General features: G+C 44.5%; 1 protein-coding gene across 1 annotated transcript in view; it reads right to left on the reverse strand.

Annotated features, from left to right (window-relative positions):
• Positions 1-13,833, reverse strand: part of LOC117364900 (cofilin-2-like) — an 89,460-nt gene that overhangs the window by 22,163 nt on the left and 53,464 nt on the right. Inside the window, exon 3 of the mRNA XM_033954633.1 lies at positions 140-216. Within this exon, the coding sequence (XP_033810524.1) occupies positions 140-216 (77 nt within the window). The remainder of the gene's footprint in view (positions 1-139; positions 217-13,833) is intronic.

Below are 13,833 nucleotides of genomic sequence, written 5' to 3' on the forward strand. Positions count from 1 at the left end.
TGGTGAATGGCCTTGTCCTCTTACCCACCGTGACCACTTTTTCTCTCCCTGTTTCGGCGGGTTACCCGCGGCTAACAGCCACCATGTCGGACCTAAGTTCTTCCATGTGTCTCTAATAGGCCCATCAAATGATGTTTACCTGGGAATTTCTTTTTAATGGCATCCTTTGAGCTGGCATAAATCATTTTGCTTTTCAGTGATGCAGAATCTGGAGCCCTACAAAGGAAAAGTTCACAGAATTATCAGAACATTGAAAAATAATGTTTAACCAAGTCTAAACATCCATTCATTTCTCTGCCCTAAGCATATGACCTATGCCCATTGTAGCATCTTATGAATTTGACCTTTGGATTTCAAATTCAACTGGAATAGAAGCAAATCTGGCATCATTTGCCTTCATTTTGGTGATGCTCAGGAATTGTCCATAAGTCTCTAAATTAACTGGGACTATTGGGGTATCTTCAATGAATGCACATTATATAGTTAAAGGAAACAAGTAAACAAACAGTCAACTAGATCCAAACAGGATAGTTAGAAGCAGACATGGCTAATGGAACACATGGTGTTTGTGGAGTTAAGAACATAAATTAAGCTGAATACTAAAAGTAATTTAGTATAGTAGCAAGCCATAAAGCACAGTTACTTACTGTAACAGGTGTTATTCAGGGACAGCAGGCAGCTATTCTCACATGTGGGTGACGTCATCCATGAAGCCTGGATGCGGACAGCCTCGCAAGCAGACTTGCTTGAAAAAACTCAGAAGTTTCGAGTCTGCCGCACCGCGCATGTGCAAGTGCCTTCCCGCCCAGCACAGGGCGCGTCTCCTCAGTTCAGATAGCTAGCAGAGAAGCCAACCAGGGGAGGTGAGTGGGTTGCGAGAATATCTGCCTGCTGTCCCTGGATAACACCTGTTACGGTAAGTAACTGTGCTTTATCCCAGGACAAGTAAGCAGCCTATTCTCATATGTGGGTGACCTCCCAGAATGGGATGGTGGGAGTTTTGGCAACTTAGGAGAATAAATTTTGTAATACTCTCTGGCCAAAATGGCCATCCCGTCTGGAGAAAACAGCCAGACAATAATGAGAGGTGAAACTGTGAACCGAAGACCAGGTGGCAGCTTAGCAAATTTCCTCAACAGGAATGAATCTGAGGAAAGCTACTGAAGCTGCCATGGCTCTGACTTTGTGAGCTGTAACTCGACTCTGTAGATGCAGTCTAGCTTGAGCATAGCAGAAAGATATACAAACAGCCATCCAGTTGGAGATAGTTCGATTAGAAATCTGTTCGCTTAGAAATCGGATGTCCCAGCTAGTTCGGATCGAAGGAGACAAAAAAATTGAGGAGCAGATCTGTGTGGTTTGGTGCGTTCTAAGTAGAAGGCCAAAGCATGCTTACAGTCCAGGGGAAGAAGAGTTGATTCTCCAGGATTAGAATGAGGCCTTGGAAAAAACACTAGAAGTACAATGGATTGATTGAGATGAAATTCTGAAACCAGTTTAGATAGGAATTTAGGATGAGTACAGAGGACCGCCTTGTCATGATGGAAAACTGTGAAAGGTGGATCAGCAACTAAAGCTTGCAGCTCAGACTCTTCGAGCAGATGTGAGGGCAATGAGAAAGACCACTTTCCAAGTGAGATATTTCAGATGAGCCGTATCCATTGGTTCAAAACAAGGCTTCATCAATTGAACAAGAACAACATTGAGATCCCAAACCACTGGAGGCGATTTAAAAGGAGGTTTGACATTGAAAAGTCGTTTCCCTTCGATAGGTTGATGGAAAGCAGCAATTGCACGGAGATGGACTCAAATGCATGTAGACTTGAAGCCAGAGGTAGATAAATGCAGAAGATAATCCAAGACAGAAGACAAGGAGGTATCTTGAGGCTCCTTGTCACGAGAGATGCATCATGTAGAAAATCTAGTCCATTTTTGGTGGTAATGTCTAGTGGCAGGCTTTCTGGAAGCCTCTAAAATGTCCCAAACAGGTTGCAAAAACTGAAGAGGAGTTATGTTGAGAGGTACCAAGCTGTCAGGTGTAGACTGAGGGTTGGGATGAAGAAGAGATCCTTGACTGTGTAAGCAGAGATGGAAAAACTGGTAGAAGGTATGGCTCCCTGCTGCTGAGCTGAAGTAGAAGGGAGAATCAGGGTTGCCTGGGCCATCGAGGAGCTATTAGAATCATGGTGGCATGATTGTTTTTGAGCTTGACAAAGAGTCTTGAGAATGAGAGGGAATGCATACAGGAAGGGAATCGTCCATTCCAGAAGGAAAGCATCTGCCTCGAGGCGATGAGGAGAGTATATTCTGGAGCAAAAATGAGGCAGTTTGTGGTTGTAGGGAGACGCAAAGAGATCTATTTGAGGAGTTCCCCACTGAGAAAAAATGTGATGGAGAGGCGAGGAATTGAGTGTCCATTAGTGAGGTTGCAGAAAATGACTCAATTTGTCCGCCAGATAATTTTTCTCTCCTTGAATGTAGACTGCTTTCAGGAAGGTGTTGTGATGGATCGCCCAGTCCCACACCCCCTTAAGCTTCCTGACAAAGAGGGAGAGATCCTGTTCCTCCCTGCTTGTTGACATAGTACATGGTGACTTAATTGTCTGTCCGAATAAGGACTTCTTGGTCGTGAAAATGCTAAAAAGCTTCGAGAGCATTGAAAATCGCTCTGCGTTCCAACAGATTGATGCGACAATGACGATCCGTGCTGGACCAGTGGCCTTGAGTACGGAGACCGTCGAGATGATGCCCTCAAGCGTAGGTCGAGGAATCGGTTGCGAGGACCTTCTGATGAGGCGGTGTCTGGAACAGTAAACTTCTGGAGAGATTGGAAGAGAGCAACCACCAATGGAGAGACTGAACGAAGGAGTGACTGTAATGTGTTGAAAAAGTGGGTCGCAAGCCTGCGCCCACTGAGTTGCCAGGGTCCACTGAGGAATTCAGAGGTGAAGTCTGGCAAAAGGAGTCATGTGAACGGTCGAGGCCATGTGACCGAGTAATACAATCTGTCTTGCTGAGAGTGAAGAAAGCAAAGACACTTTGTGGCAAAGCTGAAGAGCATCAAGACGCTGCTGAGGAAGGAATGCTCCGAGTTGGATAGTGTCCAGAACAGCTCCGATGAACTGTAGATTCTGAGAGGACTGAAGATGGGATTTTGGAAAGTTGATATCTAATCCCAAGCTTTGTAGAACCGCGTAGTCCATTGGGTCGCTACAATAACCCCCTGAAATGTTGATTCTTTGATGAGCCAGTCGTCCAGGAGGGTCCGTTAGCGAAATCGCGCGCTGGCACTTGTCACACTTTTTAAAACCAGTGATAGGCCGGGACATAGGTCGAAAAAGCTCCGCCGCAAGATCGAAGCCACGGGGCTGCGGCCACATGGCCTGCCCAGTCGAACGGTACGAAGAAAATTTTTTTTAAAAAAAAACAATAACACACGATGAAAATCAGTGATTACGATTAATTAAAATCAAAACCGCAGACTTAGAAGGCACAAGCGAAGGAACTTTGCGCAGAGAGTTGAAGACGGACTTCTCGGCTCCACGGAAAAGTAAGAACTGAGGAGACACGCCCGGTGCATCGGGCAGGAAGGCACTCGCGCATGCGCGGTGCGGGCGACTCGAAACTTTGAGTTTTCTTCAAAGAAGCATCCGCATCGGGGCTCCGTTGGATCACGTCACCCATTAGTGAGAATATCTGCCTGCTTGTCCTGGGATAATGATTTTTATTTAAGTTTTACATTATTTGTAGCCTCCTTCTTTCCTTTTGAGTAATGCCTTTATAAAGAGAATCTTCCCACTTCTACCTCTAACCTTCTGTTGTAGTTCCTTCCTATTTCTCCTACTGTAAACCGCGTCGAGCTCTACGAACGTGGAGATGATGCGGTATACAAACCTAAGGATTAGATTAGAATTACAGTAGTCTAATTTGGATATAACTAATGAGTGAATGAGAATATTTAGAGCAGCAGGATCTAGAACTTTAGCTATTGATCTCTAATCATCCTTAATTTCCAAAAAACAGTTTAACTACCATACTAATTTGATCATGGAATGTCAACTTTTGATCTATTACAACTCCTAAGATTTTCATAGTAGTGACTACTTGAACTATGGTGTTAGTTTTATCTACACTATATACTAGGGAAATTTAAATTACCCAATAGTGATAAACAGCTCTATCTAGTCAATTGGGGCAAGGTCGTTTTTCCATGGGAATAGGATAGTTTTTTTATTTAGCTACATTTAGTGACAACATGTTTTTGTTTAGCCAGTTACTAATTTGTTGTAATTTAGAATTTATTTTAGTTATGTCTTCGGGGTCATTAGTATCAATTGGATGAAGTAATTGTATATATCTAGATTTCCAAAACACCTTTGACAAGGTGCCCCATGAATGCCTACTCTGGAAACTGAAGAACCATGTGGTGGAAGAGACGTACATAGATGGATCAGAAACTGGTTGGCGGGTAGGAAACAAGAGGGTAGGAGTGAAGGGCCACTACTCAGACTGGAGGAGGGTCACGAGTGGGGTCCCGCAGGGCTCGGTGCTCAGGCCGCTGCTATTCAATATATTCATAAATGATCTAGAAACAGGGACTAAGTGCGAGATAATAAAATTTGCGGACAACAAATTTGTGGAGCTCAGACTAAAGGGACTTGAACAAACTAGGGGAATGGGCAACAAGATGGCAGATGAAGTTCAACGTTGAGAAATGTAAAGTATTACATGTGGGAAGCAGAAACCCGAGGTACAACTATACGATGGGAGGGATGCTATTGAATGAGAGTATCCAAGAAAGGGACTTGGGGGTAATGGTGGACATGACAATGAAGCCAACGGCACAGTGCGCAGCGGCCACTAAGAAGGCAAACAGAATGCTAGGCATAATCAAGAAGGGTATTACAACCAGAACGAAAGAAGTTATCCTGCCATTGTATCGGGCGATGGTGCGCCCGCACCTGGAATACTGCGTCCAATATTGGTCGCCGTACCTTAAGAAGGATATGGCAATACTCGAGAGGGTTCAGAGGAGAGCGACATGTCTGATAAAAGGTTTGGAAAACCTTTCATACGCTGAGAGACTGGGAAAACTGGGACTCTTTTCCCTGGAAAAGAGGAGACTTAGAGGGGGATATGATAGAGACTTACAAGATCATGAAGGGCATAGAGTAGAGAGGGACAGATTCTTCAAACTTTCAAAAAAATAAAACAAGAGGGCATTCGGAAAAATTGAAAGGGGACAGATTCAAAACGAATGCTAGGAAGTTCTTTATCCGTATGGTGGACACCTGGAATGCGCTTCCAGAGGGTGTAATAGGGCAGAGTACAGTACTGGGGTTCAAGAAAGGATTAGACAATTTCCTGCTGGAAAAGGGGATAGAGGGGTATAGATAGAGGATTACTGCACAGGTCCTGGACCTGTTGAGCCACCGCGTAAGCAGACTGCTGGGCACGAAGGACCTCATGTCTGACCCAGCAGAGGCATTGCTTATGGTCTTACGTCATCTGCATTTGAAAAGATTGTGAATCCTATTTATTGGCCTAATGTCATTTATTACCCTAAACTATTGTTTTTTCCTTTTTTGTTTTGCCTTTTTCTTTCACGATTGTAGTTCTTCCCTATTGTTTGAAGCAAGTCCATATGTCTTATGTGTTTTATTAAGTCACTTTGGTTTTGTTTAGTTTCCCGATTTTTAATCCGTTTTTATGTAAACTTTATATTGTACACCGCTTAGAAACCTGATTAAGCATTTTAAATATGAAAATATTGAAAAGAAGAGGAGACAGTATCGAGCCCTGCGGCATACCAAAAGTAGAGGAAGAAGTACAGATTGAGTTATTGAATTTTACTTTTGATGAAAGATCAGTGAAATAAGACTGGAACCAGGGGGAAGATCCAAGACCCCTATCACGGCTAATATTTTAAGGAGTAATGCATGATCTATATTATCAAAAGCTGCAGAAATGTCTAGTGATAAGAACAGATTTATGGTGATCCAGAAAATACAGAATGTTGGTGGTTAATCCTATCAAAGATTGTTCTGTCGAAGGAATAGTTCTAAAACCTGTTTGGATGTATTGTCTGGGTGTTTTCCACAAAATCTGTCAATTGATTGAAGACTACTTTCTCAGAGAATTTGTTCAGAAATTCTAGGTTAGCAATTGGCCGATAGTTTGATTCTAGATTTGAACAGTATGATCTTTTAAAATAGGGCAGATAATTGATTCCTTCCAATATTTTGGCATTCTGCCTGTGGACAGACTGGTCAAAATTAGTTTGAATAATGGGTCCAAAATACAGAAAAATGTTTAACCATCATTGATGGGGGATTTGAACAGTTGATATTTATGGACTGTAGAAGTTTTTTTTAAAGTCTGCTTTGGAAGGGATACTAAACTGCCGTTTGGGAGGAGTTACTTGCCCAGGAAATTGCTTGATGAGATATTTCAAATAAGAGAAATAGAAATTGTAGTCGACGACTCTATTGGCCAACATGGAATTCTGGTATAGCTGTCAGCCAAATCTGTCCATAGTACAGCCCTCTCTACCTGGAGGGACCGATGCGTAAACCTTTGATGGAGTAGATTTGTTCTGTGTAGACTCCACCACCAGAGACCGATGAGGAAGTTGAGGTTTATCAAATCCTGGAATGGAGATTTTATTTATTTTTTTTTTTTTTACAGAGCCATCTCAATTGATTAGTTTTCTCTCAATGAAATGTCTTGAAAAAGGAATAACAACATAATAACGCCTATGAGAAATTAGTTCCCCGCACTTTAGTTAGACAAGGATTTTTCTTGCTTAATTAATTTGAAGTATATAAGTTCTGCTCTTAATAATGGATCCAATAATATTGAGGACTAGTGTGAGAACAGCTAGATTGGTATTTCCTTGTAGCAAATATTAATTTTGGAATTATAGTTTAATATGTAGTTTGATCTCACTTTTCTGTACAAGATGTATATGCTTGGTAAACATTGTAAAATGTTATAAATAAAATATTTTTTTAAAAAAAGAAAAAAAAAATGGAGATTTTATAAAGAGAGTCCAATTTCTTGGGTACCACTGAGACCATAAGAACATAAGCATCGCCTCTGCCGAGCCAGACCATAGGTCCATCGTGTCCAGCAGTCCACTCCCGCGGCGGCCCCCCCAGGTCAATGACCTGTAAGTGATCCTTTACTAAGACATTTTATCCTGTATAGTACCTCTCTAATTATACCCTTCAATCCCCTTTTCCTTCAGGAACTCGTCCAATCCCTTTTTGAAACCCAAAATCATACTCTGCTCTACCACCTCCTCTGGAAGCGCATTCCCGGTATCCACCACTCTGAGTGAAGAACTTCTTAGCATTTGTTTTGAATCTGTCTCCCTTCAATTTTTTTGAGTGCCCTCTTGTTCTTGTTGCCCCCACCAGTCTGAAGAATCTGTCCCTCTCTACCTTCTCTATACCCTTCATGATCTTGTTAAGTTTCTATCATGTCCCCTCTAAGTCTATGCTTTTCCAGAGAAAAGGGCCCCAGTTTCTCCAGCCTTTCAGCATATGAAAGGTTTTCCATGCCCTTTATCATTCTTGTTGCTCTTCTCTGGACCCTCTCAAGTATTGCCATATCCTTCTTAAGGTATGACGACCAGTACTGAACACAGTATTCCAGATGCGGGCACACCATCGTCCGATATAGCGGCAGGATAACCTCTTTGGTTCTGGTAGCAATTCCCTTTTTGATAATGCCCAATATTCTGTTCGCCTTCTTTGAGGCCGCTGCACATTGTGCCTCCAGCTTCATTGTTTTGCCCACCAAAACCCCCAAGTCCATTTCTAGGTTGCTTACCCCAACTACCATCCCTCCCATCGTGTAATTGCACATAGGGAAAGGAAACCCTATGTACAAGACTTTGCATTTCTCTACATTGAGAGGGGATTCCCAGTTTTTGTAAAGAGTTTCTCTCAAGATCCCATGGAAAGGAAGTTTGAGCATCTCCTTAGGAGGTTGATCATAGTCCAGAGTTTCTAGAAATTCCACACTGAATTTGGAATCTGCCTCCAATTTAACAGTTATCGAGTAAAGGAAAGCCTCTCAGTGGGAGAAGCAGCTCTAATTAAAGAATGCCTTGGAGACTTCAATGCTTCGGTAGTGGAAGGTGAATAATCTGGGATTTGAATCATCCTGTAAATCAGAGTCCACCAGGACAAAGGAAGAATGCTGTTTCAACTGGTGCTGGTCTGGTGTCAGTGTCTTGGAATGCTTACGTTTGCGGGAGCTTCCCTAACTTCAATGAACTCCTGCTAGAGCAGTGGTCTCAAACTCAAACCCTTTGCAGGGCCAGATTTTGAATTTGTAGGTACTTGGGCCTCAGAAAAAAATAGTTGACGTCTTAAAGAAATTTTGCATGAGGTAAAACTTTATAGTTTATAAATCTTTCCTTTTGGCTAAGTCTTAATAATAATAATATTGTAATTTATAGCTAGAGAGACATACGATCAAGAAACGGTTTTATTTTACTTTTGCAATTATGATAAACATACTGAGGGCCTCAAAATAGCACTTGATAGGCCGCATGTGGCCCCCGGGCCACGAGTTTGAAACCACTGTGTTAGAGCATCTGGAAGATGATGAATCACACTGGGAAGATTGAGATCGGTATTGAGAAGACGGATGCTTCGATGCAGGACTGGTAAGGAGTAGTGTCGTAGAGTCCTTACCGCGCACTAATGAACCACAGACAATACCGGAGGACCTGGGAGTGCTAGTCCAGTCAGTCAGGAGTAGTTGGAAATGGTCCCCGAGCTCCTCCCTAAAATGAACATCAAGCTTCTGTCTCAGGGTAAGCACTGGTACATGTGGCTTAGTCACCAGTACCACAGGTGTTGGGACACGTTCCGGAGAAAATGACTCTGATGACGAAGCACCCCTCGATATTAGAACTGGTCACTGCAGGAATTTACGCTTGGCTGGCATAAATGGGCTTGATGCCTTAGTGACCTGCGACCCCGGCTGGGAAGGTGGTGGCTTCTTAGCTGGCTTACCTGAGGGAGCAATGTGTTGCAATACCAGTTGATGTTGGTGCATCTGGCGATGTCGTTAACTTTGACATCAGAGACTTCGATGTAGACTGTTGTCGTCAGCTCATCCCCGAACATGCTGACAGCCTTCGGGCTTTTGCTGAGTCATGGTCCGCCTCTGATGATGCAACTTTCCTCAGAGGCAGACGTGACCCATCAAAGGACCCAAGGCTGTCTAAGTGAATCACTGCGCCTGCAAGTACCGAGAGCTGCTGGGAGGGGAGCGGAGGAAGCCACTCCAGTCCCTACTACCTTTTTAAGAATAAAACTGCTATAATAAAAGCAAAATAAGAAGGCTTTGCCCGACATACTTTAGAGCAAGAGTTCCACAAGAAAGGTTCAATGAAAGAGAATGCTCTTTTCCTAGTTCATGATAACTTGATCACATCTAATCCAGGTAATGCAAGAAGTCATTTTTGTAATGAACGCAAAGTCATTGATGGAGAATATTTGCACAAATAGGTTTTAACTGCTTCAACAGTATATAATGATAAAACCAAGCAATCACCACATTACTACTATGTGGTTTAGAAAGAGTGTTATCACACTTGACACCAAGAGAAATAATATTTTGACATTTAGGTAAACTGTGGCCTTTGATGTTTGATAACATTTTTAATTCATTGTTTTTACATGAAATCCACATAGCAGTGAAGCTGGAATAAATCATGTAAAAAGGAGAGAGGGACATAGAAATATAGAAAGGGGAGAGGGACATAGAAAGAAGGCAGATACCATATGGAAGGGGGAGAGGGCAGACAGTGGATGGAAGGGGCAGACGCTGGAAGGAAGATAGTGAAAAGAAGATGAAAGCAGAAACCAGAGACAACAGTCTGCCCTTTTTTTGGGGGGGTTTCTCTCTTTCTTTCTTTGCCCTTTCTCTCCTTACCATCATTCTGTGGTGCATCAGAACCCCCCTCCCTGGGTTGCCCAACCCCCAGCGGCAAATTTAAGAACCACCCCTGCACTAGAGCATTGAGCCCCTCGTTTCCTGGTTTGGATTTTCGACTGAAGGCTCAGCCCTAAGGAAGTCCATGGTTGGCTCGGGTGCCTAAGGCCAGTATGGTTGGCTCAGGTGCCTAAGGCCAGCACTGCGTTGCAGCCAGCAGGAAGACTTTGCCGCCACTACCACCACTAAGCTTCCTTCTGTCGCTGACCTATGGAAGATAGGTCAGCGATGGAGGGAAGCTTACAACTTGCCTACTGACTCTGCCGACGGGTGTGAGCTGGGAGGGATGGGAAGAGAAGTGCTACTGCAGCAGCACCCAATTGGGGAGAGAGAGGGGAGAAGGAAGAGGAAAGATGCCAAGACATGGGAGGGAGGGAAAGGAGCTACCAGACCATGGAAGGGGGGGAGGAGGCGGCAGATGCCAGACCAGGTGGAAGGAGAAGAGATGCCAGATAATTAAGTGGGAGGGGGAGAAGAAAGAGATGCCAGGGCATGGGGGAAGGAAGGGAAACTAAAGGAGACAAAATGCCAGACCAGAGGGAAAGAAAGGAGAGGAGGTGCCAGAGAAGGAGGGAGAGAGAGGAAGGAGATGCCAGGGCATGGGGGGAGAGAAGGGAAGGAGATAGAGATGAAAGAACATAGGGGTGGAGTGGTAAGGAAGAGAAGGAAAGGAGAAGAGAGAGATGCCAGAGCATAGGGGAAGGGGGTGAAGCTGAAATGAATCATGTACAAAGGTGAGAAAGGGCACAGGATATAGAGTTTATTGAAGGGACATAGAAAGAGGGAAGATGCCATATAGAACAGAGAGGGTGGACAGTAGATGGAAGGAGTATAGAGAGAGAGAGAGGGCAGAGGCTGGGTGGAAGGGGCAAAAAGAAAGGACAGATGTTGCATGGAAGGGAACGAGGACAAACACTGAACAGAAAGAAGAGAGCGAAGAGAAGATGACTAAAGTAGAAACGACAAAAGATAGAAAAAAATTATTTTGTTGCTTTACTTAGAATCGAGTAGTACTGTAACATTATTGATTAAAGTTTATAAATAGGAAATGGAAATAAGGCAATTTTGGGGGGACTAAACCCCTTTCCTCAGGTCAGGACAGGATACCATAACAGCAGTATACTGTTCTGCAGGGGTTCCCAAATGGTTGATCGCGATCGACCAGTAGATCGCAAAGGCAATGTGAATCGATTGCATTGCCTTTGCAATTTTTCTTCCTGCCTGCCCGAGCCAAGCCAGGCACGTACAAGTGCTGGACTCACAAGACTTCACCTCCGACATCAGAGAGGAAGTTCTGGGCCAGCCAATCGCTGCCTAGCTGGCCTGGAACTTATTCTCCGATGTCAGAATTGACGTTGGAGGTGAAGTCTCGCGAATCCAGCGCTTGTACGTGCCTGGCCTGGCTCAGGGAGTAGCAGGGAGAAAAGGTTGTGGTGGTTTGGGGGGTAGGGATAGAATCAGGGAAGTGGAGAAATTAGTGCAATGGCTTGGGGAGGGCAGGGTGAGAGAGAGAAAAAGACAGAAATAAAGAGGGGGCAGGGGGGAGAGAGAAAGAAAGAAAAGGGGAGAGGCAGAAAGAAATAAATATTGGATTTAGTCAGAAGAAGGAGGTGCAACCAGAGACTCATGAAATCAGACAAAAAGGTAGGGAAAATGATTTTATTTTCAATTTAGTTATCAAAATGCGTCTGTTTTGAGAATTTATGTCTGCTGCCTATATTTTGCACTATGGCCCACTTTTACTAAACCACGATATTGGTTTTTAGGGCAGGAAGCCTATGAGTGTCAAGAGCAGCATGGGGGCATTCAGCGCAGCTCCCTGTGCTAAAAACAGTTATCGCACTTTAGTAAAAGGGGGAGGGTATATTTGTCTATTTTTGTATAGTTGTTACTGAAGTGACATTGCATAATTAACTTTCTCTGCGTAGAGTGTTTTAAAAAATGTTATTGTTGGTAGATCATTTTGACTTGGTCATTTTAAAAAGTAGCTCGCAAGCTAAAAAAGTGTGGGCACCCCTGCTGTACTGTCTTGAAGAAAGATTTGGCCTCTGAAAGCCAACTGAAAATTGGATTAGTCCAAAAAAATGGTATTTTCTTATTTCTCATTACTTGTTTTATTTCTGTTTGTTAATTTGTAAAGTGGTGATTGTTATGTAGCAGTTTTTTTTCAAATTTACATCTACTGTCTTCATATTTTGCACAGTAAGCACAGTTACTTACCGTAACAGGTGTTATCCAGGGACAGCAGGCAGATATTCTTAACGCATGGGTGACGTCACCGACGGAGCCCCGGTACGGACCTTTTTAACTAGAAAGTTCTAGTTGGCCGCACCGCGCATGCGCGAGTGCCTTCCCGCCCGGAGGAGAGCGTGGTCCCCAGTTAAGATAAGCCAGCTAAGAAGCCAACCCGGGGAGGAGGGTGGAACGTAAGAATATCTGCCTGCTGTCCCTGGATAACACCTGTTACGGTAAGTAACTGTGCTTTATCCCAGGACAAGCAGGCAGCATATTCTTAACGCATGGGTGACCTCCAAGCTAACAGAGAGGGAGGAGGGATGGTTGGCCATTAGGAGAATAAATTTTGTAACACAGATTGGCCGAAGTGTCCATCCCGTCTGGAGAAGGCATCCAGACAGTAGTGAGTAGTGAATGTGTGAACTGAGGACCAAGTGGCAGCCTTGCAGATTTCCTCGATGGGCGTGGAACGGAGGAAAGCCACAGAAGCAGACATAGCTCTGACCCTGTGGGCCGTGACAGCACCTTCCAGTGAAAGACCGGCCCGAGCATAACAGAACGCAATACAGGCAGCAAGCCAGTTGGAAAGCGTCCGTTTAGAGACAGGACGACCTAGACGGTTAGGATCGAAGGTCAGAAAGAGCTGAGGGGACGAGCGGTGAGCCCTGGTACGGTCAAGGTAGTATGCAAGGGCACGCTTACAATCCAGCGTGTGCAACGCCTGTTCCCCAGGATGAGAATGGGGTTTAGGGAAAAAGACAGGCAACACAATGGACTGGTTGAGGTGAAAAGCCGAGACCACCTTGGGAAGAAATTTAGGATGGGTACGCAGAACCACCTTGTCATGGTGAAAAACAGTGAACGGTGGATCGGCGACCAGTGCATGCATCTCACTAACCCTCCTGGCAGAGGTGATGGCAATGAGGAAAAGCACCTTCCATGTGAGAAGTTTGAGCGAAGTTGTGGCAAGAGGCTCAAAAGGGGGTTTCATGAGGGCTGATAAAACTACATTCAGGTCCCAGATGACAGGAGGAGGCTTCAGAGGTGGTTTGACATTGAAGAGGCCTCTCATGAACCGGGAAACCAGTGGATGAGCCATGAGAGGTTTTCAGAGGATAGGCTCATGAAACGCAGTGATGGCACTGAGGTGGACTCTGATTGAGGTAGACTTGAGGCCAGCGTCGGACAGAGAGAGCAAATAGTCCAGTACAGTTTCCACTGCTAATGAGGTGGGATCGTGATGATGCAGTAGACACCAAGAGGAGAACCTGGTCCACTTCTGATGGTAACATTGGAGGGTGGCCGGTTTCCTGGAGGCATCCATAATGCGACGGACAGGCTTGAGACAGATTCTCTGGAGAGGTCAGCCCGAGAGAAACCAAGCTGTCAGGTGGAGCGAAGACAGATTGGGATGCAGTAGAGACTGACGTTGCTGCGTAAGTAGAGTAGGAAACACAGGAAGGAGGGAGAACCAGTGTTGGCGAGGCCACCGAGGAGCGATGAGAATCATGGTAGCCCTGTCCCTGCGGAGTTTGGATAACTTCCGCAACATCAGAGGTAGTGGAGGAAAGGCATAGAGGA

This window comes from Geotrypetes seraphini, chromosome 8 (genome assembly GCF_902459505.1).
Source record: "Geotrypetes seraphini chromosome 8, aGeoSer1.1, whole genome shotgun sequence".
In the NCBI taxonomy this organism is placed as follows: Eukaryota; Metazoa; Chordata; class Amphibia; order Gymnophiona; family Dermophiidae; genus Geotrypetes; species Geotrypetes seraphini.